This window comes from Aegilops tauschii, chromosome 6, assembly GCF_002575655.3.
Source record: "Aegilops tauschii subsp. strangulata cultivar AL8/78 chromosome 6, Aet v6.0, whole genome shotgun sequence".
Lineage (NCBI taxonomy): Eukaryota > Viridiplantae > Streptophyta > Magnoliopsida > Poales > Poaceae > Aegilops > Aegilops tauschii.
The window spans coordinates 480,053,674-480,079,256 of record NC_053040.3 but is presented as its reverse complement, the minus strand read 5'-3'; the positions used below and the strand labels follow the sequence as shown (position 1 = coordinate 480,079,256).

Below are 25,583 nucleotides of genomic sequence, written 5' to 3'. Positions count from 1 at the left end.
TATACCCTAGTATCGGGGGTTACCGGAACCCCCCGGGGAGTTTAATGGGACAAGATGGGCCTTAGTGGAGAAGAGGAGGGGCGGCTAGGGCTGGCAGCGCGCCCCCTCCCCCTCTAGTCCGAATTGGACAAGGAGGGGGGCGGCGCCCCCTTTCCTTCCTCCTCTCTCCTTCCCTTCCTTTCCCCCTCCTACTCCAACTAGGAATGGGAGTAGGACTCCTCCCTGGCGGGCCCTCCTCCTGGCCGGCGGCCTCCTCCCCCTGATCCTTTATATACGGGGGCGGGGGGGGGGGGGGGGGCACCTCTAGACACAACAATTGATCTCTTGATCTCTTAGCCGTGTGCGGTGCCCCCTCCACCATATTCCACCTCGATCATATCGTAGCGGTGCTTAGGCGAAGCCCTGCGTCGGTAGCAACATCATCACCGTCATCACGCCGTCGTGCTGACGGAACTCTCCCGTGAAGCTCTGCTGGATCGGAGTTCGCGGGACGTCATCGAGCTGAACGTGTGCTGAACTCGGAGGTGTCGTACGTTCGGTACTTGGATCGGTCGGATCGTGAAGACGTACAACTACATCAACCGCGTTGTGCTAACGCTTCCGCTTTCGGTCTACGAGGGTACGTGGACAACACTCTTCCCTCTCGTTGCTATGCATCACCATGATCTTGTGTGTGCGTAGGAAAGTTTTTGAAATTACTACGTTCCCCAACATTCAAAACCCAGGTTTTTCACTGGTTGGCATGCAAATTCTTTGCCCATATTCTTCTGGTGTTGTTGCGGGCAGTAATGAACTAGCAGTATCTTTTTAGTTGAGCTCGAATTTCTATTAACTGTTTTCAGGATAAAATACTAGAACATGAGAGGAAACAAAAATTACTATGTAACAAAGACACTTCAAAAAGGTCTCCTTTTAACTCCCAGGAGTTACTCAATGGTAATGCTACAATTATGTAGGCTTTTGTTGCTTACTTATGAGCTCAATGCCCAACACTGTAAGACAATACTTGCTTTCTCCCGTGAAGCTGATGGACACCTCACCACCATCGTCGGCTTCGTCGTTATGGAACTCACCCAACTCCACTTCCATCCAGCCATTGGCATTTTCACGAGGGAAATGAATGTCCTCTCCTGAAGTAATTGCGTCACAACTAAGAGTCCCTCTGCAACCTTGAAAGATGTGTCTCTGAGGCGCATTGCCATCCCCATCTCCATCCTTGATGTAGCCTTGCACGGAAACTTGTCGGGTCGACTCCCTCCCGGCAACACCAATGGAGGCCACCTCGTACGTAAATCCGAACTCATAGTATACATATGCTAGCTTGAACACCAAGTATACGGCATATGTTGTGTTCTGTGAGAGCATCTTCCTTTGTACCTTGGCCCGTATCTCCAACTCATTGACACGATAGAACTGAGCGGCTTCGGAGAAGAACCTGCATGTTGCAATTCGCAAAACATAAGTACAATAGCGAACAATGTGGCAATATGTGGGATGGTGCCTTTGGAGCAACGCAGGGAGCTCAACTCTCTGGTGATCATCACTATCCGGCCGCTATCTATGGCTCGAGAGGAACAACCGTGTGTTCGACAATATTGTCTCTCTTCCGGTGGCTGTGGTTGCTAGAATTAAGGCAAGAGTTTTCTCTATGGAATTTGGCTAGATCAGGTAGGACCTAAGGGGGATAGATTATAGTGTTGTTTCTATGTGGAGGGTTGGCCGATTTTATTGGGTATGGCCGGCAGCTGTGGCAGCCCAGTGCCCTTTCTTATTCGTCTGTTAAACTCTCTTTCCCTATAATAAGTGACACGCATAATTTAGAGCAACTCTAGCAGACCCTGCAAAACGCCCCGGCCCGTAAAATAACCGTCAAATTACGGGTCGGGGCCAGAAAATCTGCACGATTAGACCTCGCATCCCGCCCCGGCCCGCAATTTTTTTTGCGGGGCGCGGCAAATCTTCTCCCCCAACCTCTATCTTCACGGACTGGGAGGCCGACCCGAGCTCAACCCCTGTCCGGCGCGAGATTTGGCGGGAGGGACATTTTCGCGCGCCCTTTCCCGCTCCCCGCACCCTCCGCCACCATTGCCCCCCCTCCGCAAGCTCCGGCTGCTCCTCCCCGGCCGTCCCTCGCCGCCATGCACGACCCCATGCTGTCACCCGTCACCGTCGAGGTCGCGCACGCCCTTCCCCTCGGGCGGATCTCGTCGCCGGCCATGTTGGCCCCGCCGCCGTCGCCCAACCACACGCCGCGCCTGCCCGCAATCGGCAGGGGAACGTGGTCGTGCTGGGCGGGAATCCGGCTGCCCCCGCTGCGATGGCCTGCGCTCCGGGCGCCAACGCCGCAGTGCGATCCCGGCCGGCGGCGGAGAAGGCCGGCAAGGCCGCGGGCGCAAAGCGCGGGAAGGTTTCGGCTTCAAGGAAGCCACCTTCTTCAACCTCTCACTCCATCCCCCCGCAAGGAGGTGCTCCGGCGATGCCGTTCAACGGTGCCCCTCCCCCCGCGAACGAGGTGTTCGACGAAATGGCCGGAAGGTATATCTCTTCGGTCTTAGCGATTCCCTTTCATTTTTCGCCATTGTTCTCGATAGCTCGTGACTTGTTATCGTTCGCTATAGCGGTGGTTCGAACAATGCAACAACCGAGTTCGTGAACTTGTTGGACACGAACGCGGTTGACATTGATCAAGCCCCTTTCGAACCATTCGACTACAATGAAACGGAGGGCGGCGTGGACGATCATGGTTATGCGGACGAGTTGGAGGAGATCGAAGCGGAAGCGTTCGAGCAATCACAAGCAAAAACTGGAAAAAGCCAAAGATCGAGGAACTACACGATCTTGGAAGATCAAGCTTTGATCAAAGCATGGAGTGCGGTGTCTCTTGATGCATGCACGGGTACTTCTCAAACCGCCAAGAGATATTGGCAAAGGATCGAAGATCAATACATCCGCATTATGAAAAACTACCCCAATAGGACTCCACGCACATTTAGGTCGCTTCAAGGTCGTTGGGAGAATATCAAGCCTATGTGCAGCCGTTGGGCAGCTTGCTTGGATCAAGTACGCAATGCACCTCCAAGTGGCACCGTGGAGTCTGGCTATGTGAGTTTGTTTTGCCTTTGTTCAAGTTGTGCATCATCATAATGTATCATGAGAAATGATTGCATCATTTTGTTCACATTGTGTAGGACAAGATTGCTCAACATAGATACAAGGACATGGAAGCTTCGAAAGGCAGATTCTTCAAATTAGAGCATTGTTGGGAGTTGCTCCAAAAGTGCGAGAAGTGGAAGTTGATCGACAAAGAATCCCCACCAAAGAGAGGCTCACTTACAAACATGGATGAAGATGAGGATGATGATGGCCCAAGAAATTTGCACAAGCCCGATGGCGACAAGAAGACTAAAGCGAAGATGAAGAGAGAGCAAGAAGCATCGAGCTTGAGCGAGAAGATTGATGCCATGGTGCAATCAAACGAGTTGATGTTGTTGAAGTCGTTGAAGATCAAGAAAGAGTTGGCCGAGAAGAAGGCAAAAGAGAAGCAAGAAAAATGGCAAATGCTCAAGAAAGAGGGGCTCCGCAAAGCTGCTATTGAGGAGAGAAAAGCACGTGCCTCTGAAAACAAATCGATGTCATTGTTGCTCGCCGAAGAGAACAAGATCATGTCAATGAACCGCAATGACATGGACGACGTCACCAAAACATGGCATGATATGGCAAGGAGAGAGATCTTGAAGAGGAGAATGGTCACCTCGGCCGGTGCGTGTTTCAGTTCCGGTGATGTTTTCTCTGCTCCATATGGTGTCAATGTAGATGATTTCGGTGCGGGAGTTGGAACAAGCGACCGAGGTAGCTACGGTGGCGCCGATGAACTTCAAGATGGACTCCATGGCGCGGAGTGAAGATTGACCCCCAAGATGATGTCGGACATGGGCACAAACCTTTGCATGTCCTCTTTTGCGTAATGAACTTCGCTTTTATTTGCGCGCAAACTGTTTATGTCATTTGAATTTGAACTTGTTTGTGAAACCCTATGTCAAATTTCAGATTTGCAGTTTTTCTGTTTGCGGGTCGTGCGCTGGTGCCCGAGCATAACCCGCATAGCCGACCCGTAAAAAAGAATATTCCGCGAATATACATTTTTACGGATCCGTTTGGGGGGTCTGCATCTGTGCCAGCCCGCGCCGGCCCACAAAAGCGGTTTTGCGCGAACTGAAAACGCGTTTTGCAGGCCAGCGTTTTACGGGTCTGCTAGAGTTGCTCTTATGCGTGGTCTTTAAAAAATAACAATGTGGGAGTCAATCTTACTTTGTGGGAGGCAAAAGCACTGAATTCGCTATGGCAAAGTTAAGTATTTCCTTCGTCTCAAAATAAGTGTCTCAATTTTGTACTAATTTATTTTGAGATGAAGGGAGTATAAGGTTGGAGACGGTTTGAACCTTTTGTTTCCTTTGCTGCAGTTGGAAAGTGAACCTACAGGTGCCCGGTTCGTGCACCGCGGAATCTGCAGCGCCCTCGCCGAAAGCGTGAAGCGCTGGGCGCCGGTAGCCCTGTCCAGCTGCATGCTCTGCATCAGTAATTCAACAGAAAACGACATTAAATTAGGCCTATTAATTAAACTGCAAGAACGTATGGCGTGCACGAACGATAAAGAAAATTAAGCGGCATGCTTAACTAGCTAGCTGGGTTGAGAACTTGCGAACGTACCACCAACTTGTGTGGGAGGAGAGCTGGCTGGTCGGAGAGGCGCCGGAACAGCTCCTTCTTGCTCGACGGCGACGTGCGGGGGAGCTCGCCTTTGGCGAACCGTGGGAGGTTACGGGGCAGGAACAAGGACCAGACCGCGTCGGAGTCCGCCACGGCGCGGAAGGCCCGGGAGACGGCGGCAGCGCGGCAGGCGTCCGGCGGCGACGTGAGCGAGACGACGCGCATGAGGAGCTCCTCCGGCAGGCGCTCCATCTCGCCAGCGGCCGGCGTTTTCTTGTTATGTGCACGCGGTTCTGTCCTTCCGACCGTTCTGGAACTCGTGACCTAGAAAACGTACATCAGACCGAGACCGTGGCAGAGTCGGACAGCTGAATAGAAGCGCCAAACCTAGGTGGTGAGAGAGAGACGCGTGATGGTTTTGGTATAACATCTACGCCACGTCACCCCAGAACAAGGTGTCACCTGCTCTTGCTTGTTTGTTTGTTTTCGGAGCAATGCTACGTCTACGTACTACTAGCTTTTACGTGTTTTACGTAACAATAAATGTGGCAAGTCAGGATTGGAGATTGGAAGTGGAGGGGGCACCCTCATTAAAATCAGGGGGAGAGAAGGTTAGGTTAGGAAGTTTATGTAACATTACGTAGTGCTTATGTAAGTGTAGTATTATTGTTGTTTTCGTTCCCCCATTTTTTTGATTGTTGGTCCTGTTTTTCTTCTCCCAGCATTTATTTTTCTTGTTTGTCACCTTCTGTGCATGGAAGAAAAGCAGGCAAGCTTCACCATTGCGCAGGGCGTGGAGGCGGCTGAGGCCACTGCGGATTCCGAGCGGCTCGGCAAGGCCACCGGCAAGAAGGGCTCACGGTTGTGCAGCGCCGCTAGGTCGTCCGGCTCCAAGGCGTTGAAGGAGTTGACCATGATGCCGTCGGCTTGGGCGAGCACGCGGGAGTTGGCGACAAAATGTTGGGTGAAGAGGTGCCCCGGGTACTGCAACTCCTGCGCGAGGGAGGACCTGGGGACACCCCACCGTGTCGACGCCGTCTTGCTCCTGCACCTAGCGCCGGCAGGCACGTCACCGCGAAGGCTAGACTCCTGCGCCTGGCGCTCCTGCCGTGCTGCACGGCCTGGTGTAGTGGGGTGTCACCGGCCTTGTTGGGCATGAACAGAGGCCGTCGCGCCTCTACGCTTCCGGGGGTGCTCGGGGAAAGTTCCCCTGTCTGCGGCGGCGGAAAAGTGTTGAGGTTGCTCCTATGCCATACTCTGTAGTGCGTGATGAGCGGCTCCATCACGCCCACCTTCCCCGACCTGGCCGCCAGGTCCAGCGGCTTGTCGCCGTCAGCGTTCTTGCTGACGAGCAGCTTGTGGTCCACACTCAGGGCCTCCTCCATGAAGCCGACATGGCCGAAAGCATTCCTGCTCTTGCCGCTGATGCTTTTGGCTGCTGCCTACTGCTCTGTCCACACCGCCAATTGCTGGGGAGAGAGGCAGCACGAGCACGGACGGTAGGTTACACGGGAGGCGGTGTTCAACGCTGCGGCTGTGCTCTGCCAGATGCACACAAGGTGCTTGTTCAAATGCCAGAGAGAAAGAGAGTAGGAGGAATAAGAAGAAGGTTGATGCTGACGTGTGGGTCCTCCCTGTCATAATAGTCAACATAACTATCAAATAAATGACGTTGACTTTTCTGCCATGTCAGCCCTGATTCATAGAACTACCCACATGTCATAAATGTGTTAAATGGTCTAAAACGGTCATCAACCAAAAATTGTAGTTTTTAGATACGAATGATGAAAAAAGTGGTAGCTTTCAGTCAAAACTTTGAAAGTGGTAGTTATGTGGGATGCCAACCCCAAAACTGATAGTTTTTTTTTTCAAATACTCATGTCGTGTGTTGCATGGGCCAGAGGAGAGCAATTATTTTTTGTTCCGCCTAGCATGTTGGGCCTCCATATAGCCAGCCCATGTAAGGATAACAACAACAACAACAACAAAATGAGTAGCCCAACGAGTTTTAGTACCACACTGCCTAGTGAGCATTTGGAGGTCGAGCTCCACCTATATAAGAACGAGACTAGGTGATGCAGCACCAATACGCATTCAAAAATTTGTGGCCCAACATTACTACTATTTCTCCTTTTTATTAAAAATAAGAAAAATAAAAACGAGATTTTTAAATCTCAGTCGACCGAGACTTAACCATGTCTTAGTCGATGCTATATGGATGAGATCTTGCGTGGAGATTGGTGTAAAGCTTTCTTTAAAAAAATATTTCTTCTTTTTTGTATGTTCTGTCATTTGACTAAGACTTCGTCAAGTCTCGGTCGACTGAGATCTAGTCACACTCAAATAAAAACTAAAACTTAAAGATAATATAATAAATCGCTTGCCTTTATTGGTTGTCTACTAGCAATGCCCGCGCGGCGACACGCCGCGCCCTGCCAAATGTCATGTTTGTAAATGGTGTCCTTGTTGCATGCTATATATTTAAATTTGAAGAGAAGTATATGAATAAGATTGCGATCATAAAAAGAAAAGGCATGTACAGAAGCAAACTGAAAAGGATACATTTATCATCACCATGCGTGGTGCATATTACGCAACATGAAGCACATCTTGATACATTTCTAATAAGATCAAACACGGTAAATTCAGCAACTTGAGGAGGATACATTTATTATTAGCATGAATGTTATATCTTATAAAATGGAAAATACACGTTGACACTTCTGTTGTAAACTAAAAGCATTACATTTATTTGTAGCTTCGATCATTAGTGCAACCTCCTAAGGGATTGGTGCCTGTGATGAAGTGATATATAGCTTTTGCAAATCGTTGCATGCGATCTAAGGTGCATGAGATAATGAATCTCAAGTTTGCCGAGGATGGAAATGTATTGGTATGACGTCGGAGAAATTGTTACATATCATTGCTGGGAGCTTGGCCTGTCTTGTGAATTCATTTTGTTGAGCGGTTATCTGCCAACGTGTCATGATGAATTTCCAGTGTTATGCATACCTTCTCTTGCATTGAAAACATATTTCTATTTGCAACTTCAAATGCATGATAGTCATGGTCAAGAAATTGCAAATGCATAGTAAGCGACATGGAACCTGAAGGAGGACATAGTTTGGAGGACAACATTCATACGAGAACAAAATTCCATCCCTTAATTCGTATGACCAACTAAATATTTGTGACAATAGTTAACTTGACCGGATGAAAGCATGTATCAACACAATCAACATATGATATCTTCTGCATATACTCTCGAAGAGTAGCTTTTGTGTGGCATGTATCAACATTGATTTATTAATATTTGCAAACACAGCTCACAGATTCTTGTTCCTTCATAATAACTCTGGACATCAGAATTTAACTCAGAAGACTCAAAAATTGCAGAGTTTAATAGTTCAAGATGAATAGAAGAGCTTGGCAGCATATTAAAACAGTTGTAAGTGTTGCATTTGTCTCCATGGTCCTGCATAATGGTAAAATGAATCAATGAACATATCCACTACAGAGCCTGGTCTTTTCATCCATGCAAGACAAAGAAAAGAATTGGGGAAAAAAGCATATCTTGTAGGTAGTGTAAAAACACAGGAGAATGAGAAGGTTGCAGCCCATCCTAGTTTCCATGAGCATCTCACCTGTAAATGAACAACCATAATAGTTAAGTTGTTGAGGAACATTTCCAGCCGTAAAAAGGCATGACAATTGAACATTAGTAACTGAAATTTCCATAAGAAGGATAAGAAATAGGGGAATTATTGATGTGCGGCTAAAGCAGAGCAATCCTGTGTTTCAGTGGTCTACCTGATTCTATGCATATGGCCAAATAAAAAAATTGTGCGTTGTCACAAATACAGTACAATAATTTTGTTTGTTGGTGTTATGCATTAGTTTTTCGGAAGAAAATTTCACGGTAGAGGACACAAAATCTAGTTTTGTGCACAAGTTGATAGTTAAATTTTACATCACATAGTAGGAGTTTCTACTTACAAAACCGAAGGGTACATTATTTTGACTGGGAAATCGACTACATTATTTTGGTAAGAAGATTCTAATGATCAGAGGCAAAGCTCATTATCTAGTTCGTTGAGTGCTTCCTTGTTTTCTTTCTGAACTGAAGACCTTACAATGTTTTTGTCTGACCACCTGCTGGATTAGTGACCACTATGAAGTAGCAGATGGCTCGTGCGAATTCTTGGACATGCGTGGGACCTCCCGGCTGGAAATTGCATAAGCCATCTGTAAGTGCTCAAAATGGCAAGAAGAATCACAAAACCACAGATCCTATAACCTGGTTAGTTGGTCACCTTAAACGCGTACCACGGTCAACGGAAACAAAAGATTACAGTGCCCAGTCAATCACAAAGGGTGTATCTCACACAAGGCAGAAAGGGTAAACCTCCATGTACTTTATTTTGATCGCACCATATCCTATAGACAAATTAAGTATTATTGATCATCATATTATATACCTTGTAGATGAAATATTAGCGGTATTCATCAGTCAAAAACTTACCCTTGCAAAAATAACAGAAGTGCTCTGAATCAAAAAACCAAGAATGACAATCAATGATCCATCAAATTCAACTGGCCAAATAGAAATATGTACCAATAGAGAAAACAAATACCATTCCATAGAAGAATCTGTAGATGCTACCGCACAAGGAATGATCAAAACACTCAGCAATAAATTTAACATAAAAGTTGAAAATGGAAACCGTCGTGACGGAATTTCCGAAGTGCAGCAACTCAAAAGAAAGAAAAAATTAATATACAAACAGCAAACGGAATTACTAATGCAAGACGGGAAGCTAACAATAAAGATTATTTGGACAACACACAAGTTATTAAACATGACAAGATCCCCTGCCTTCAAGATTTACTGCTCTGGAGGAGGCATCCAAGACCAGATCAATATTTTTCCCGATATCGTTCACGCATAAGTAAAACGGCGATGAATATTATCCAATGTACCAAGTTGTTTACATGAAGAAGGGTACACTTGGTAGAAATTATACATGGCCAGGAAAAATACTTAGTATAATCTGCTCACAAAATTTTATGTACTTCATATCAGCTAGCAAGGGGGAGATGATCCATAACCTAGAGATTGATGAGAAATCAAAAGGAAGAACTTGCCTACAACTTGTGGTAGGCCTTTAAGCTGGCCATGATGATTCTAGTCAAGGAGAGTGATGCTTCTGGTTTCCATCCCGCCAAAACAAAAACATTGAAAAAGGCTAAACATGTGGATATGTTATTCATCTGTATGCTCGTGCATTCAGTAGGAATGTACTATTATTTTTGCACACATGGAATTCAGATTTAAGCACTATAACTGAACATGGCTTTGGTTGTTAGATGTGGATCAGATAGTTATATATAATTGACTAAGTTAAACTGCACTTCAAATATATGGTGATGCAGTGCTAAGATTTTTTGAAAAAAACACACCTTGTTGATGTCTACTGCCAGACTTTTTGATGCTCCCCCAGATGATCTCCAGAAGGTATGCATATGCTGCTAGCAATTTATCAATTGGACTCGAAGTTGCACAGGACATGTATAGATGGTATCATTAAAAAAGACTCCCTCGGAGATGAATGTTAGGCAATGGGCATTTACTTAAAATAAGAACAGAGATGGGAGATAGCGCAAATGAAGGACATATCATCAGCATGAAGTTATTTGTTGTATTTTCTAATTTGGTGTAGCACTACTATCTTCACATCATAGCTTTCCTGTATGTGACGCGTTACAGGCAGTGCAGAGATGTCAGAGCCACCATCCGCCATTCCTGCATGTTGCTGCACCCCTCCATCACAACAAACGCCCAAAACTTCCCATGCAGTCACAGCAAAGCCAACAGACGTTTTATGAAAGTCCTTCTGAATCTTGCTCACCTATGCATACCTTCTGGGCGTTGTCCACGGAGTAGTCCGCTCCACCGCGGTTGCCAATCTTCCGCTGCTCAAAAACAGAGTAAAATAGCAGCAAAAGAAAACAAAAGAGAGAAGAGGGACGCCGCACAAATAGGGGATAACGCCCTCGCCTGGGCCACAGATGGGATCCAACGGACGGCGAGGAGTTCATGCGCCTTCTCATCTCGCTGGACTGACGGCGCACCACGCCGGCGAGAGGAGTAGGAGCAGCGCCAGCGGGAGGAGCCGGGGCAGCGCCGGCGGTCATCGAGGCCACCAGCAGGAGCTCAGGGAGGCCGACGTTGCAGAACGGGCCTCCAGTGCCGTTGAGCTCCATGGCTGCGTTTGTGAGCTGGACCGGCGGGGCGGCGCTTACGGGGGTTGGCTGGGGGCGGAAGTGAGGAGGAGGATGCCGCCGGCGGCGGATGGACCTGATGTAGGAGACAGAGGGGGACGAACGTGTGCACCCTGGCCAGGCGGTCCAACAGTTGTAGAACTTGAAGAACTCAAGCATCAAGGACGGGTGACCACGTCATGGATGAAAGCCTTGCTCTCGTACGACGCCTTGGATGCCATGACGCACAAGCACAGCGCGACGTGCTGCTGGCTGTCTGCCGGCCTGATGAATCTGTCCAGACCGACTTGCCTGTCTATCAACCCTGCCGCTGCCGGCGCACTCCACCATGCATCTGCCTGTGCACTCTTGGACCAGGCCACCTCCAACTCCCACATAACCTGCACGGCGGAGCAAGTCCAGCCCGTCCCTCCGGTGCCCGCTTCCTCTCCTACTACAATGGAAGCCACCAGCTCTACCACCACCGCCGCCTCTACCCTTCCCGGCTCAGTCGTAGCCTCTGCTGCGCTGGCCAAACCACGAGAAGTCGCCGCCGACGTGGACGACCATGGTTGTATTCGGGGCGGGCGTAGGGGTATAGCAGCCCGGCCAGATTGCTGCATGGAGCCCCACCACATCAGGGCATTTGCGCGCACCTCCTGCAAGTCATCGCTGATGGCTCGTGCGTGTGCCACCAACTCGGTTGCGTGGAGGGGAGATTGTACCGGCCGGCACCGAAAGAGATGAAATGGATCCCGGCAGTTGGGGGATCCGGCAAGGCATGAGTCAGCGGCGGCGAGGCCGGGGAGGACCGACGGCCCAGGCGGCGGGCACCAACCTCGACAACACCACGACTCATCCATCAGAAGCACCGCTTCCTAAGGCGAAGCAAGCCTGCGACGGCAAACCCGTATTTATAGAAACATAGCCCACCAGAAGTATCCAGCAAGCGAAGACCACGCATGATCAATCCCATCCAACGGAGCGGCGAGAGGATCGAGTCACATCTAGCTGAACAACGAGCGAAGCGAGTTAATTAGCTAGTGTGTTTCAATGAAATTAATCAGAAAGTGCATGATGAGTCCGGAATGCGTTCCAGTGAAACTAATTGGGAAGTGCACAATGAGTCGGGCCTACACCACTTGCGGGGTAGCAGGATGAAGCACTCACATCTCATTTCATCTCATTGGTAAAGAGAAACACACGCGCACACAAAAATGATACAAAAAGGTAATCCCACTTATTCGCATATAGAGTGTGGAGTATTAATTTTATTTGCAAACCCTAAAAAAAAATATGCAAACGTGAAAAATAGAAGACAAAAAGATAATGTCTAAGCCCAGGTTCGAACTGGGGACCTTTAGTGTGTGAGACTAACGTGATAACCAACTACACCACCCAGACAATTTGTTTTAACCTTGACGACCAGATTAGTTCAATATTCTATAGATCTTACCTGGAGAAAACGCGTCAAGGCATTCAACTGGATTACACATGAACCTCGTTTAGTGCTGTTGGGACCGCTGTTTAGGCGCCTTGCAGACAGCTATCACCTGTCATGTGATTTCCCTCACATTTTGTATGAACCCTGTCCTATAAGGTAGCTCTTGAGCTAGCTAGCTTAGCAAAATTTAGTATCGATCCGTGCTGTTTGGTTGGATGAGCCCCCTGATCGCACTGTCTCTGCCTGTTCATGGTGTAACTTTGATCACAAAATAAAAGAGGTGTTTTGGTGTAAAAAAAAAAAGGCGACAAAACTCCGACTTGAACAAAACGATGACAAAGCTCAAGAATGGCCTTAAGAGGTAAGCAACAAATGCAAGATTGTAGTATTTGGTACCATAGCACGTGAGAGCTAGAAAGAAAGACTTCATTGTACTAGTTTTGTTCCCAAATGCTATATGGGCAATGTTCAGATTTCAACCTTGCGACTACAACGCTTCGAGAGCCACTCACCGACGTATGGCAAGTCCAAATGGGCCATAGCCCGTCCAGCATTTTTTTAATTTGTAAACTGGTATTTTTAACTCCTGGGCCTTGAAACACCAACTCACGAGCTATTTTCTTCGTTTTTGCCCGCCCAGCAAATAAGGCGAAGCCAGCCTCATAAATCTGTGGGGTCATCGTTAATTTTCTGAATTTTTTTCGTCACAATGAACAGTAAATATACAGTATTTTTAGGCTATTTTCTGAATTTTTTTCTCATGTGCATTGATGTTTTTTTCTCCCATATCTCCCTGTTTTTCCTCTCCCATGTATCAGTTAAAGTTTTTTCTCCCATGACAAGTTCTCTTATATGTCGCCCGAGCCCATGAAGGAGGAGGAGGACGAGGCCTTCAAGAAGGCTCTCAAGGACTCCTGGCTCGAATAACTCCCCTAGTGGCCTGACTTGCCACTAGCGCTTGCGGAATCGGCCGCAGTGGCCACCGTGCTCGCGCTGGAGCAGCAGGAGCCGGGGCCACTGGTGCCGCTGATGGGGCACTCGTGGGTGTGGACGTCCAGGGTGCCTTGCCCTGTCAGGCGGGTGGAGCCGAAGTAGTAGCAGCAGCCAGTTACGCCACCGCACGCGTCGGCGGCAAGACTGACACCATGGAAATATCCATGGCCGACCGATGTACATCGACCTTGTCGACGAGGATGACGACGAGGGCAAGGGTGACCACTAGTAGAGTAGATCTAGGTTTAAAAAAATTTGGTTATGTTTTATTTTAATTAATGTAACGAATGAACTTTTGGGGTAATGTATATATTTTTATTTCAAAATTTGGCCAAAAAACTGAAATGTTGCCCGACGCGTTGGACACACCGGCGGGCGGGACACAAGTAGACTTTTGGTGTCCGCGCGGCGATCTAAACGGACAAAAAACTGATACATTGCGTGTCCGTTTAGGTCAGCCCATTGGAGTTGCCTTTTGTCCTTACAGCAAATATATCCTGGCAAAACTACCAAGTTATAGACTCGTTGACAAGTTTAAAACGCTAATGTATAACACATCAATGTAACATACACGTGAAAAAATCAACTACACGCTACATCAATTCATTCAGTAATAACGAACAGACGATTTTTTGCTTCCGAAACGGATGGAGAGGTGCCGACGGCAGAGACTCCCTACTGGAACCTGGCCTTGACGGCGTCGATGTCTTCGTTATCAACCCTGAAGGCCTTGGCCAGCACGTCGGTTGGCACTGGTGGTGTGGCAGCCAAGAGCGTGGTGGCGATGGCTTGGGTGCCCTGGAGCTGGCTGTTGAAGGCGGCGATGACGGAGGCGGGGCCATGTCCCCTGTTCTGCTGGAAGTGCACGAGGCCACGTGGGAAGACGAACACCTCTCCGACGGTGACGAACCTAGTGAAGAGCTTGTTGTTGGTGGTGACGAACCCCACCTCAAGGGTTCCCTGGGTGACAAAGATGATCTCGGTGGCGCGCGGGTGGGTGTGCGGCGGGTTCTGTCCTCCAACCGCGTAGTCGATGCGCGCCATGGACACGCCGAGCGTGTTCACCCCGGGGAATGACTGCACGTTCGCCGCCGTGACGACAGAACCAGCCGGGTTCTTGGTGTTGCCGGCCTTCTTCAGACCGGCGAAGAAGAAGTCGTCCGCCGTGATGTTGGCCTTGCACGGGAAGCCGTTGATCTTGATCGCTGCCGCAAAGCATTTGGACGAACACACAGCGTGAGCAACAACCAGGACACCAAGATCCAAAGACAAAGTTGACAAACTAAGATGAACACATAATTTTGTAGGATGACTCACGGGATGCCAGGTCGGCGACGCAGACGTCCTGGAGCATGTCGGGGTCGCCGGCGATGGAGGGGGCGGCGAGCACGAAGAGGACGGCGCAGGCCGCTAGGACGGAAAGCTGAAGCCCAGCCATGGTGGATTGGTCAATGCTTGCTTGCTACGAGCTTGGTGGTATAGCTTGGGTCTGGAAATAGCAGAGGTAGGAGGTGGTACTTGTAGGCAAGGTGATTTGTGTGTGGAACTATGGATGGCATCGCCATCTCAAGGTCAAACAGTGGGAGGCTGCGACGAGGCGACAGGGTTAGATGGGGATGGAACTGGAAGCAAGCATACGATTCCATTAATTTGGAGCCAATGGAGATATACTAGTTGTTTACCCGCTGCATGGAGGCTTCCTGCTACTACTCTGAATCAGATCCATGATCCAATCCATTCGGTGGCACGCTATGAGACACGGGGAAACAACCACCCATTTTCGCGGGTCTCTTGCCACGAACAATTCACGATTGCACATGCATGGCGACGGGTGTATCGAGTAGTTGCACATGCTAGTTCGTAGTCGCTCCCTCCGGATTTATTAGGCCCTTCACATTTTCGGTCAAAATTTGACTATCTGTTTGACTAATAAAATATAAACTACATGCTACAAAAAATAGATTGTTGGATTTGTATTCGAAAAAGGTTTCTGGTAGTATAATTTTTGTGACATATAGTTTACATTTTTTTAGTTAAATCTTTGGTCAAACTTCAGCTTAAAATAAGAGGGGGTCTAATACACCCGAACCAAGATAGCACTCCTACCGTTAGACCTCATGGCAATCTACCAATACATACATACCCCTTCCTCATTGATGGCAAGCTGTCCCAGCCAGTAATCAATTCCACTTGCATCAAAGAGGAGCCATTCTGGTCAAGAACTTCATCCTGATTTTTTGCCAGAAGGGGAGAGGGGGTGGATGGCTTCTGAATATTTTGCTTGCGAGGGTGAGCTGGAACAGCTCTCGTACTACTTACTTAATTGTTACTGGAAATCATTGTGCCCAACACCATGCCCCATCAGAGACTTTTGTTTCTTGTGGGAATATTTTTTCCGTGGGCTAAACTGAGCACTCACCCACTCACCATATTTTCAAATACTCCCTTCATTCCATAATGTAGTGCATATATATTTTTTAAGTCAAATTTTATAAACTTTGATCATGTATAGAGAGAAACTTATTTATATTTAGAATACCAAATGTATATCATTGGATACATTGTGAGTTAAATATCCATATTGTATATGTTTGGTATTGGAGATATATGTAGTTTCCTTCATAAACTTGATCAAAGTTTGTTAAGTTTGACAGTTCATAAAATCTATATGCATTACATTATGGAACGGAAGGAGTATAGAGGACGAAGCAGCGAGGGCGAGGCGAGACTTATGCCAAAGAATCTGATGTTGTTCGTGGTGGTTAGAGCATCCACAGCCGGAACCCGCGGACGCGCTCGCGGACAATGACCGGACGGGTCTTAAATTTTACCATTTGTAACCACATACCTTATTTCCAAAATAGTTATTACATGCACGGCCATGCACGACGATCACATACGTCTTGGGCCGGCGAGGCTGCCAAAACACACTGAAAATTGCTCATACTTAAGATGCAGACATGCAGTAACATCAGAGGCGAGGACACTTCTACACGGTCTGATCTTGGCAGGTCAGGTCGAGGTTGAATCAGACTGTCTCTTTTTCCTTTTGAGTATTGAATCAGACTGTCCCGAGGCGGTGGAAGTGATGAAGTAGGTAATTCTATAGGCCCCGCTGCAGCCATCTTCGACGAGTGCTTGTTATTGTCTCTCAACTTCAGTTTTGTTTCTTTTAATCATTGCCCTAGGGAAGCTAATAGCGCTGTTGATGGATCCCTGAATTACTGTTTGGAACGGGGAGCATCCTTCATTTTTGGCTAATGTATTACTAGCAAACGATGTATTCATTATGCATAATTTAATACTCCCTTCGTCCCAAAATAAGTAACTCAGCTTTGTACTAACTTTAGTACAAACTTGAGACACTTATTTTAGGACGGAGCGAGTATAACCACCATAAAGGTTTTCTTCAAAAAAGACAACGAAACTTCAATTAAAAAAGAGAGACCACTTACCCCTAGAGTGGCCCATCGTTTAGGGCATTCATTAGAGGTAAGCAACAAAGGCAAATAAAGATTGTAGTATTTCGTACCATACCATGTGAGAGGCAGAAAGAAAGACTTCATGAGTTCTATTCCCAAAAGTTATGCTAACATTCCAATTTTAATCTTGCTAGTCAAACGCTTCGAGAGACACTTCTCCCGGTTTTCCCTCTCTCGCTTATCAGTTGGTTTTCTTCTTTACGTGGGTGGTTTATTCTCCGATATCTCCCGGTTTTTCCTCTCCCACTGATCAGTTGATTTTTTTTCTCATACGACAAAGGTCTCATGTATTTGGGTGGTTAGGCTTATGAAAAATGTAGCTTGGAAAACTACTGCCAATTTATAGATTTGTCGACAAGCTGAAAACACTAAAGTAATAACACATCAAGACACCAAGGCGCACTACTAAAATGTAGTAACATACAGTACGTGAAACAGAAGCAAGTTTTATTGTCTCAAAGACGAACAAATGTAACATACACAACAACAAATCACCTACACGCTACAGATCACTTGATGACTTGAATACCATTTATTCAGTAACAAACAAACGATTTATTTTCTTCCGAAACGGATGGAGAGGTGCCCAGGGCAGAGTCTCCCTACTTGAACCTAGCCTTGACGGCGTCGATGTCTTCGTTATCAACCCTGAAGGCCTTGGCCAGCACGTCAGTTGGCACTGGTGGTGTGGCAGCCAAGAGCGTGGTGGCGATGGCCTGGGTGCCCTGAAGCTGGCTGTTGAAGCCGGCGATAACGGAGGCGGGGCAGTCTCCCCTGTTCTGCTGGAAGTGCACGAGCCCACGCGGGAAGACGAACACCTCTCCGACGGTGACGGTCTTAGTGAAGAGCTTGTTGGCCGTGGTGATGAATCCAACCTCAAGGGTTCCCTCGGTGACGAAGATGATCTCGGTGGCGCGCGGGTGGGTGTGCGGCGGGTTCTGCCCGCCCACCGCGTAGTCGATGCGCGCCATGGACACGCCGAGCGTGTTCACCCCGGGGAATGACTGCACGTTAGCCGCGGTGACGACCGACCCGGCCGGGTTGTTAGTGTTGCCGGCCTTCTTGAGTCCGGCGAAGAAGAAGTCATCCGCCGTGATGTTCGCCTTGCACGGGAAGCCGTTGATCTTGATCGCTGGCGCCATTCATGGGTGATGGGTCAGCAAGATCCAGCAGACCAGCACACAAGTTGCAATGCAACTAGGAAGTTGACAAAGATGAGTGGATAATTCAGCAGCAGGATAACTCACGGGACGCCAGGTCGGCGACGCAGACGTCCTGGAGCATGTCGGCGTCGCCGGCGAGGGAGGGGGCGGCGAGCGCGAAGAGGACGGCGCAGGCCGCCACGACGGAAAGCTGAAGCCTCGCCATGGTGGATTGGTCAATGCTTGCTTGCTAAGAGCTTGGTTGTATAGCTTGGGTCTGGAAATAGCAGAGGCAGGAGGTGGTACTTGTAGGCAAGGTGATTTGTGCGTGGAACTATGGATAGCATCGCCATCTCAAGGTCAAACAAGGGGATGCTGCGACGAGGCGACAGGGTCGGATGGGGAAGGAAGCAAGCAAGAGCCTGCGCATCCGATTCCAAAAATTTGGAGCCAATCGAATAGGGGTATAGTTGTTTATGCAGGCTTGCTGCTACACATGCGTTTTCGAATCTGATCCATGCATTACCGACACGAGGCTAGCTGTGTATGCGTATCTTCTTGGAAACAACGACCCCATTTTCGCGGCTCTCGATCGCCACGAACAATATATGCACGATAGCACATGGCGACGGGTGGATTATCAAGTAGTTGCACATGCTAGTTCGTACCGTTAGAGCATCTCTAGCCGACCTGTAAAAAGTCCCGACCCGCAAAATAACCGTCAAAATACGAGGTGACGTAAAAAAATCCGCCCGAACAGACCCCGCAGACGCGGCCGGCCCGTAAAAAAATTTAAGGGGCGCGGCAAAATCTCCGCCCCAACGCGCTAATACGCAGGTTTCCGCCTCGCTCCAACGGTGCCCGTATCGCAGGAAAGCGGTTGGCGGGAGGGACATCTCAGCCCGCGCCCTCTACTTCCGCCGCCGCCCACCATTGGTTCCGCCCGTCCGCCGCCGGCAATTCCGGCCAGATCTGCCGGCGGAATCGCGCCGCGGGGGCGTCCACCACCCTCCACCACCGATAGGCTGCATCCTCCCCCCCCCCCCCCCCCCCCCCCCCGCGCGGATCCGGCGAGACGAGCCGCCCCTGGTCGAAGTCGCCGGCAGGGATCGACCGCCCTCGAGTCGCCGCCCGGGATCGCCCGCCCCACGAGCTGCCGGTGAGTGTTTGCTTGTGATTTGTTCCGAGCGCTACGCATAGTTGGTTGACGCGCGCGTGCGATTTTTGTTCATGTAGATGGAATTGAGCCCGTGCGAGAAGTTTTTGCTCGATGATTCGTCCGATTCGGACGACTCGGATGTTGAGACGCTGCTTGCAAACTATCGGCAGCAGACATTGGTGATGGCCCTTGCCGTGAAGGAGCACGAAGATGAGAACCGAAAGAGGCGGCGAGGATCGACCGTCGGGCGTCTTTGCATTCGTTGAAACCGCCATCTCGGGAACGAGATATTGATGCAAGACTACTTCGCCGAGAATCCAACATATCCACCGCACCTCTTCCGGAGAAGGTACCGAATGCGGGTCCGTTTTGCGGGGTCTGCCTGTGCGGCCGTCCACGCCGGCCTGCAAAGCCGTTTTTTCGCAAAGTGCAAACGCGTTTTGCGGGTCGGCGTTATGCGGGGTCTACTATAGATGCTCTTAGACCGCCTCATTGTAACCAAGTTGAGCTCCTATCTCTGGGGTGGTTGCCAAAACAAAAGTGGTAAGGCTGCTCATAGTGGGAGGAACATATATAGGTAAGTACTAACATACATGACACTTTTTTTTTCGAAAAGAGAGGACATCCCTCGGTCTCTGTATTGAGTGATGCACATAGCCTTACATACATGACACGTAAGAAAAAATATGATGTGACGAGTAATTAATAAGGAGATAGGCAAATATAGTAACATAATACTCCCTCCTTTCCGGTTTATATGGCTCAATTCAAAAATCTCACCAACCAAGGTAGATGGTGAGTGGTGGGATACTTTTTGTAGTTTGAAAAAGCAACCAATTAATGCTCTTATTTTTCTCAAAAAATTATGTTTACCAATGCATTAATTGCAATGCATGCATGCATAAAGTACATGCATTGGACAATTTTCTCTTAATATTTGCATGCAATGATTTAATGCACCTTAAAATCTGAACTTGTGATGGGGAACAACCAAATTGAGCCTTATAAAATGGAAAAACTAAAATTTCGAGATAAGCCCTATAAACCAGAAAGGAGGGAGTATGTTACCATTACGTATCACATAGCGCTTCCCAATGTAATATGAGTCTATAAATTAACAAATAAAGATGTACTCCCTTCGTTTTTATTTACTCTGCATATTAGGTTTGATTGAAGTCAAACATCGTAAAGTTTGACCAAGTTTAGATAAAAAAAATATAAATATTTACCATAACAAATATATATGATTTGAAAGTACTTTCGATAATAAATCTAATGATATTGATTTGTTATTGTACATGTTAATATTTTTGTTTATAAACTTTGTCAAGTTTACAAAGCTTGGCTTTGGCCAAAGCTAATATGCGGACTAAATAAAAATGGAAGGATTATATGTTATTATATTTTCTTTTCAAAAAAATATTATCACATCAATGACACCACCCACTACGAATGTAGTAACATACAGTTACTTTTCACTATGACTAGCCTAAATGTGCCTGATTGATGGGGAGCTGTCTCCGCCACTAATCAATTCCACTTGCATCAGAGAGGAGCCATTCTGGTCAATAACTTCATCCTGATTTTTTGCCAGAAGAGGAGAGGGGGTGGATGGCTTCTGAATATTTTGCTAGCGAGGCTGAGCTGGAACAGCTCTCCTGCAGGGTAGATTAGATGTACTATAGAACTACGTACTACTAATGATGCTGGAAATCACGTTGCCCAGCACCATGCCCCATCAGAGACTTTTGTTTCTTGTGGGAATATTTTTTTCCCTGGGCTACACCGAGCACTCAGCCACTGACCATATTCAATTAGGGTGAGGGCGAGGGCGAGGGGAGACTTATGCCAAAGGATCAGATGCGGATCTTGGTGGTTAGTGATCAGAGAGTAAATCGGTAGCTGTCCGGCCGTCTCTAATACCGACAGCACACGTATCCCGTTCGTGTTCGCGGATTTTAAAAACTTATGCAAACATTTTAAAAATATGTGCTCAGTTTTTTTGAAAGATGTGAACACTTATTAAAATTATGAGAACTTTTCAAAAATGTGGGAAAACTTTTAAAATTACATATAATTTTTACTACGTAAATTCTTTTCTTGATTACTCAAAAAATAAATAAATGCATAGTTATTTTAATCAAATTAAAAATATTCATGGGTTTCAAAATCTTCTTGAACTATCAAAAAGTTCATGAATTTTATAATAAGTCCATGCGATTAAAGAATGTTCAAACAATTGGAAATATTCATGCATTTGAAAATGTTCAAAGTATTCATAAAAATATCACTCTTGCATTTAAAAAAAATCATATACGTTTTTGTAAAAAATTATGCGGTAGAGTTTTTCAAAAAATAAAGCAATAAAAAGATTAAAATGAAGGAAAAATCAATATTAGACGGGAAAAAGGATAATAATATAACAAAAACCAAATAATTCCAGCTGACATGGTATAAACCATCAGAAAAATAATGAATAAAACCATGGAAACAGGGAACGACAAATATAACACTTTTAGCGGGGTGGTGCGAGACGAGAGAAAGAACGCGAGAAAAGCTAAATGGCAAGACTAACTGGAGGGATGGCAGTAGGATTTCTACAATTTTCCTAGTTTCCTTTCCAACAATTTCTGCATATGTATATGGATACATGGATCTACCGTGAGAGCTATATCTCGCCCAGGAATCCTATTTATCAGAATTTTTTAGGGCATCCTATTTATCAGGTAGCGCAATAGATACCGACTAATCACGCCCCGCCCTCAGCGTACACGCTACATGGGCCTGCCTATTACGAGGTTTTTCCGAGTCTTTATCTGGCCAGTTCTGGGAAGGTTTTTTTTTTGTCTTTCCTTTTTTCTCAGCAGTTTCTTCCAATTTCATTTTTCTTTACGATTTTTTTCACTTTTTAATTCTTGAACATTAATTTATTTTTTTCCTTCGGTCTTTTTGTTTCATTTTTTCCTTTGCTCTTTGCATTTTTTAATTTTAAAATTGCAAACATTTTCAAAAATTCAAAAAATGAATTTTGAACATTTTTAAAAATTTGTAAACAAAGATAAACTTTCTTAAAATTCATGAATGATTCAGTGAATAATTTTTTAAATTTGCTCAAATTTGTTGAACTGACAAACACTTTTTGAAATTCATGAATACATTTTAAATTCATTATCTTTTGTCACATTTAGGAGTAGTTTTTATATTCGTGAAGATTTCTGAATTATTAACACATTGTAAAAAACACGAATATTTTATGTATATCAAAACATATTTTAAAATTAGTAAACTTTTTTTACTCATTAACATTTTTCAAATTTGTGAACCTTTTTCAAATTTGTCAATATTAATTGAAATTCATGAAGCTTTTGGAATCTGGCAACATTTTCAAATTTGTGAACAAAAATTGAACTAGAAATATGTATAAAATGTATGATTTTTTTGAAATCCCAAAAAATTCAAGAACATTTTTAAAATTTATAATTTTTTTGAAAACCAATTGTTTTCTAAAGAAGCAAAAAAATGAAAGAAGAAAAGAAAGCCAAAAAAGCAAAACAAACTGAAAAATAGGGTCATCTCGCCTTTCTGTATTTAGATGAACTTTTTTTGAAATGGATGAACATTTTTCAAATTGATGGTATTTTTCCATTTCGATGAACTTCTTTCAAAATCAATGAATTTTTTCAAATTCGATGAACATTGTTCATATTTGATGAACTTTTCTTCAAAATCCACTGACTGTTTTTTATTCAATGTACTTTTTTTCCAATTCGATGATTTTTTCAAATGCATGACCTTTTTTTTCTCAATCCGTGTACATTTTTGAATTCACTATTTTTTTTTTTGCAATTTCTTTTCAAATGCGATTGAACAATCAATGGGGAAATAAAAATCGAAATCTACATGGGCCAGCCCACGAACACTGGGCGTGGGCGACAAGGAGCTTCCCTGGCGGCTGAAGCGATGAATAAGAGCTCCCATATCTTGGCTGAGTTTGCCTGTTTGGTCTTGCAGTAGGCAAGCGGTTGGATGGGCCTGCCCAATTATGACTGAAACTATTAGCAAGCATCCGTGATACGTCTCCAGCATATCTATAATTTTTGCTTGTTTCATGCTATTATTTTATCTGTTTTGGATGTTTTATATGAATTAATACACTATTTTATATTATTTTTGGGACTAACTTATTAACCTAGAGCCTAGTGTCAGTTTCTGTGTTTTCCTTATTTTTGAGTTTTATAGAAAAGGAAAATATCAAACGGAGTCCAAACAAAATAAAACTTTACGATGATTTTTCTTGGACCAGAAGACATCCACGGAACTTGGAGGCCAAGTCAGAAGAGTCCCGAGGACTCCACAAGCCTCCAGGGCGCGCCCTTGGGGGGGGGGGGGGCGCCCCCTGGCTTGTGAGCCCCTCGGGAGTCCACCGACCTCCTTCTGAGTTCTATAAATCCCCAAATATTCCCAAATGAGCAGAGGCGTCCACCAAAAAACTTTTCCGCCGCCGTAACCTTCTGTACCCGTGAGATCCCATCTTGGGGCCTTTTCCGGCATCCTGCCGGAGGGGATTCGATCACGGAGGGCTACTACATCAACCCTATTGCCCTTCCGATGAAGCGTGAGTAGTTTACCACATACCTACGGGTCCATAACTAGTAGCTAGATGGCTTCTTCTCTCTCTTTGATTCTCAATACCATTTTCTCCTCGATGTTCTTGGAGATCTATCTGATGTAATCTTCTTTTGTAGTGTGTTTGTCGAGATCCAATGAATTGTGGATATATGATCAGATTATCTATGAATATTATTTGAATCTTCTATGAATTCTTATATGCATGATTTGATATCTTTGTATTTCTCTTTGAATAATCGGTTTGGTTTGGCCAACTAGATTGGTTCTTCTTGCAATAGCAGAGGTGCTTAGTTTTGGGTTCAATCTTGCGGTGTCCTCAGCCAGTGACAAAGTAGGGGTGCCGAGGAATGTATTTGTATTGTTGCCATCAAGGGTTAAAAGATGGGGTTTTCATCATATTGCCCGAGTTTATCCCTTTAGGCGTTACTCCGCTCTTTATGAACTTAATACTCTAGATGCATGCTGGATAGCGGTCGATGTGTGGAGTAATAGTAGTAGATGCAGGCAGGAGTCGGTCTACTTGACACAGACATGATGCCTATATGCATAATCATTGCCTTGGATATCGTCATAACTTTGCGTTTTTCTATCAATTGCTCGACAGTAATTTGTTCATCCACCGTATTATTTGACTTCAAGAGAGAAATCTCTAGTGAAACTTATGGCCCCCGGGTCCATATCCTATCATATATTTTCAGATCTATAAACCAAAAACCCCAAAATACCTTATTGCATTTTATTTACGTCTATCTTATTTTACGTTTTAGTAATCTTTTATATCTATCTCTATCAGATCTCACCTTTGCAAGTGACCGTGAAGGGATTGACAACCCCTTTATCACGTTGGGTGCAAGTGTTTGATTGTTTGTGCATGTGCATAGATTGGGGACTTGCTTGTATCTCCTACTGGATTTGATACTTTGGTTCTTAACTGAGGGAAATACTTATCTGTACTTTTCTGCATCACCCTTTCCTCTTCAAGAGAAAAACCAACGCAAGCTCAAGAAGTAGCAGGAAGAATTTCTAGCGCCGTTGCCGGGGAGGTTCTACATCAAGTCTACCAAGTACCCACCATAAACTATCATACTTGGCTCGTTTGCTTGTCTGGTTGGTATAATTATGTGTTTATTGAAAATAAGAAACAAAAAGGTTTATGGATCCACTTAAAGTTTTCTACTTGGATCATCTTCGATCCATATGTGCTCGTGCTGAAACCCCAACTAGTTTAGTTCAGGATAAATCTTTAGATGAGCATGCTCATTTTATGCGTCACCGTTTGTCTGAAAAAGGGAGACTCTTATGGAATCAAATAAATTGTTTGCTATGTTATGCTTGGAATCTTTGTGAACTTTGTGATTTTACTTGTTGCTCTAAGAACCCTAAAAAACACCTTCCCTACCTATGTGAGTTTAATGATAATGAAATCTTACCTTCTTATGAAAAGGGTGTTTATAGTTACTATGATACAAACAAATTGAAGAATTTGTTGCTTTTAAGGGTGCTTATGAAGTTGCTTATTTGATTGAAAAGTATGATATTACTCTCTACAAATCTGAAAATTTTGACATACTTAAGTATTGCTATGAAAACTATGCTCATAATGCCTATGTTAAGGAATTTATTGAGAGAATGACTGTTGCTTTAGAAGAAAATAATGATCTGCATGAATCTATAGATAATTATGATTCCGATGAGTTGATCGAGATATCCTCCCTTGATGAACATGATTTGCTATTTTAATGGCCATGATGCGAATATTAATTATG

At 45.6% G+C, this 25,583-nt stretch overlaps 3 protein-coding genes and 1 non-coding gene across 4 annotated transcripts; all 4 read right to left on the bottom strand.

The window, feature by feature from the left end:
* Positions 1–870: 870 nt before the first annotated feature.
* Positions 871–4,973, bottom strand: LOC109784894 (F-box protein PP2-B11-like). Its single transcript, XM_020343509.3, has 3 exons — positions 4,708–4,973; positions 4,440–4,567; positions 871–1,435 (listed from the first exon to the last, which is right to left on the bottom strand). The coding sequence occupies exons 1-3, from the start codon at positions 4,957–4,959 to the stop codon at positions 949–951; spliced, it is 867 nt and encodes a 288-aa protein (XP_020199098.2). The 5' UTR covers positions 4,960–4,973; the 3' UTR covers positions 871–948.
* Positions 4,974–12,298: 7,325 nt separating this feature from the next.
* Positions 12,299–12,372, bottom strand: TRNAV-CAC (transfer RNA valine (anticodon CAC)). The gene has a single exon. It is a non-coding gene; the product is annotated as a tRNA-Val (tRNA).
* A 1,326-nt stretch (positions 12,373–13,698) lies between these two features.
* Positions 13,699–15,021, bottom strand: LOC109784880 (germin-like protein 1-1). The gene is made up of 2 exons (XM_020343496.4): positions 14,723–15,021; positions 13,699–14,610 (listed from the first exon to the last, which is right to left on the bottom strand). Exons 1-2 carry the CDS (start codon positions 14,841–14,843, stop codon positions 14,081–14,083), a joined length of 651 nt encoding a protein of 216 aa, XP_020199085.1. The 5' UTR covers positions 14,844–15,021; the 3' UTR covers positions 13,699–14,080.
* Positions 15,022–17,308: 2,287 nt separating this feature from the next.
* Positions 17,309–18,383, bottom strand: LOC109784885 (germin-like protein 1-1). The gene is made up of 2 exons (XM_020343502.4): positions 18,135–18,383; positions 17,309–18,019 (listed from the first exon to the last, which is right to left on the bottom strand). The coding sequence occupies exons 1-2, from the start codon at positions 18,253–18,255 to the stop codon at positions 17,490–17,492; spliced, it is 651 nt and encodes a 216-aa protein (XP_020199091.1). The 5' UTR covers positions 18,256–18,383; the 3' UTR covers positions 17,309–17,489.
* Positions 18,384–25,583: the final 7,200 nt, after the last annotated feature.

Coding starts and splice junctions, on each gene's coding strand:
- LOC109784894 (XM_020343509.3), bottom strand. CDS start 4,959: ATGGAGCGCCTGCCGGAGGAGCTCCTCATGCGCGTCGTCTCGCTCACG. Junction 4,568..4,707: donor TCCTCCCACACAAGTTGGTG/GTACGTTCGCAA, acceptor TTACTGATGCAG/AGCATGCAGCTGGACAGGGC. Junction 1,436..4,439: donor TGCAGCAAAGGAAACAAAAG/GTTCAAACCGTC, acceptor TGCAACATGCAG/GTTCTTCTCCGAAGCCGCTC.
- LOC109784880 (XM_020343496.4), bottom strand. CDS start 14,843: ATGGCTGGGCTTCAGCTTTCCGTCCTAGCGGCCTGCGCCGTCCTCTTC. Junction 14,611..14,722: donor CGTCGCCGACCTGGCATCCC/GTGAGTCATCCT, acceptor GCTTTGCGGCAG/CGATCAAGATCAACGGCTTC.
- LOC109784885 (XM_020343502.4), bottom strand. CDS start 18,255: ATGGCGAGGCTTCAGCTTTCCGTCGTGGCGGCCTGCGCCGTCCTCTTC. Junction 18,020..18,134: donor CGTCGCCGACCTGGCGTCCC/GTGAGTTATCCT, acceptor GAATGGCGCCAG/CGATCAAGATCAACGGCTTC.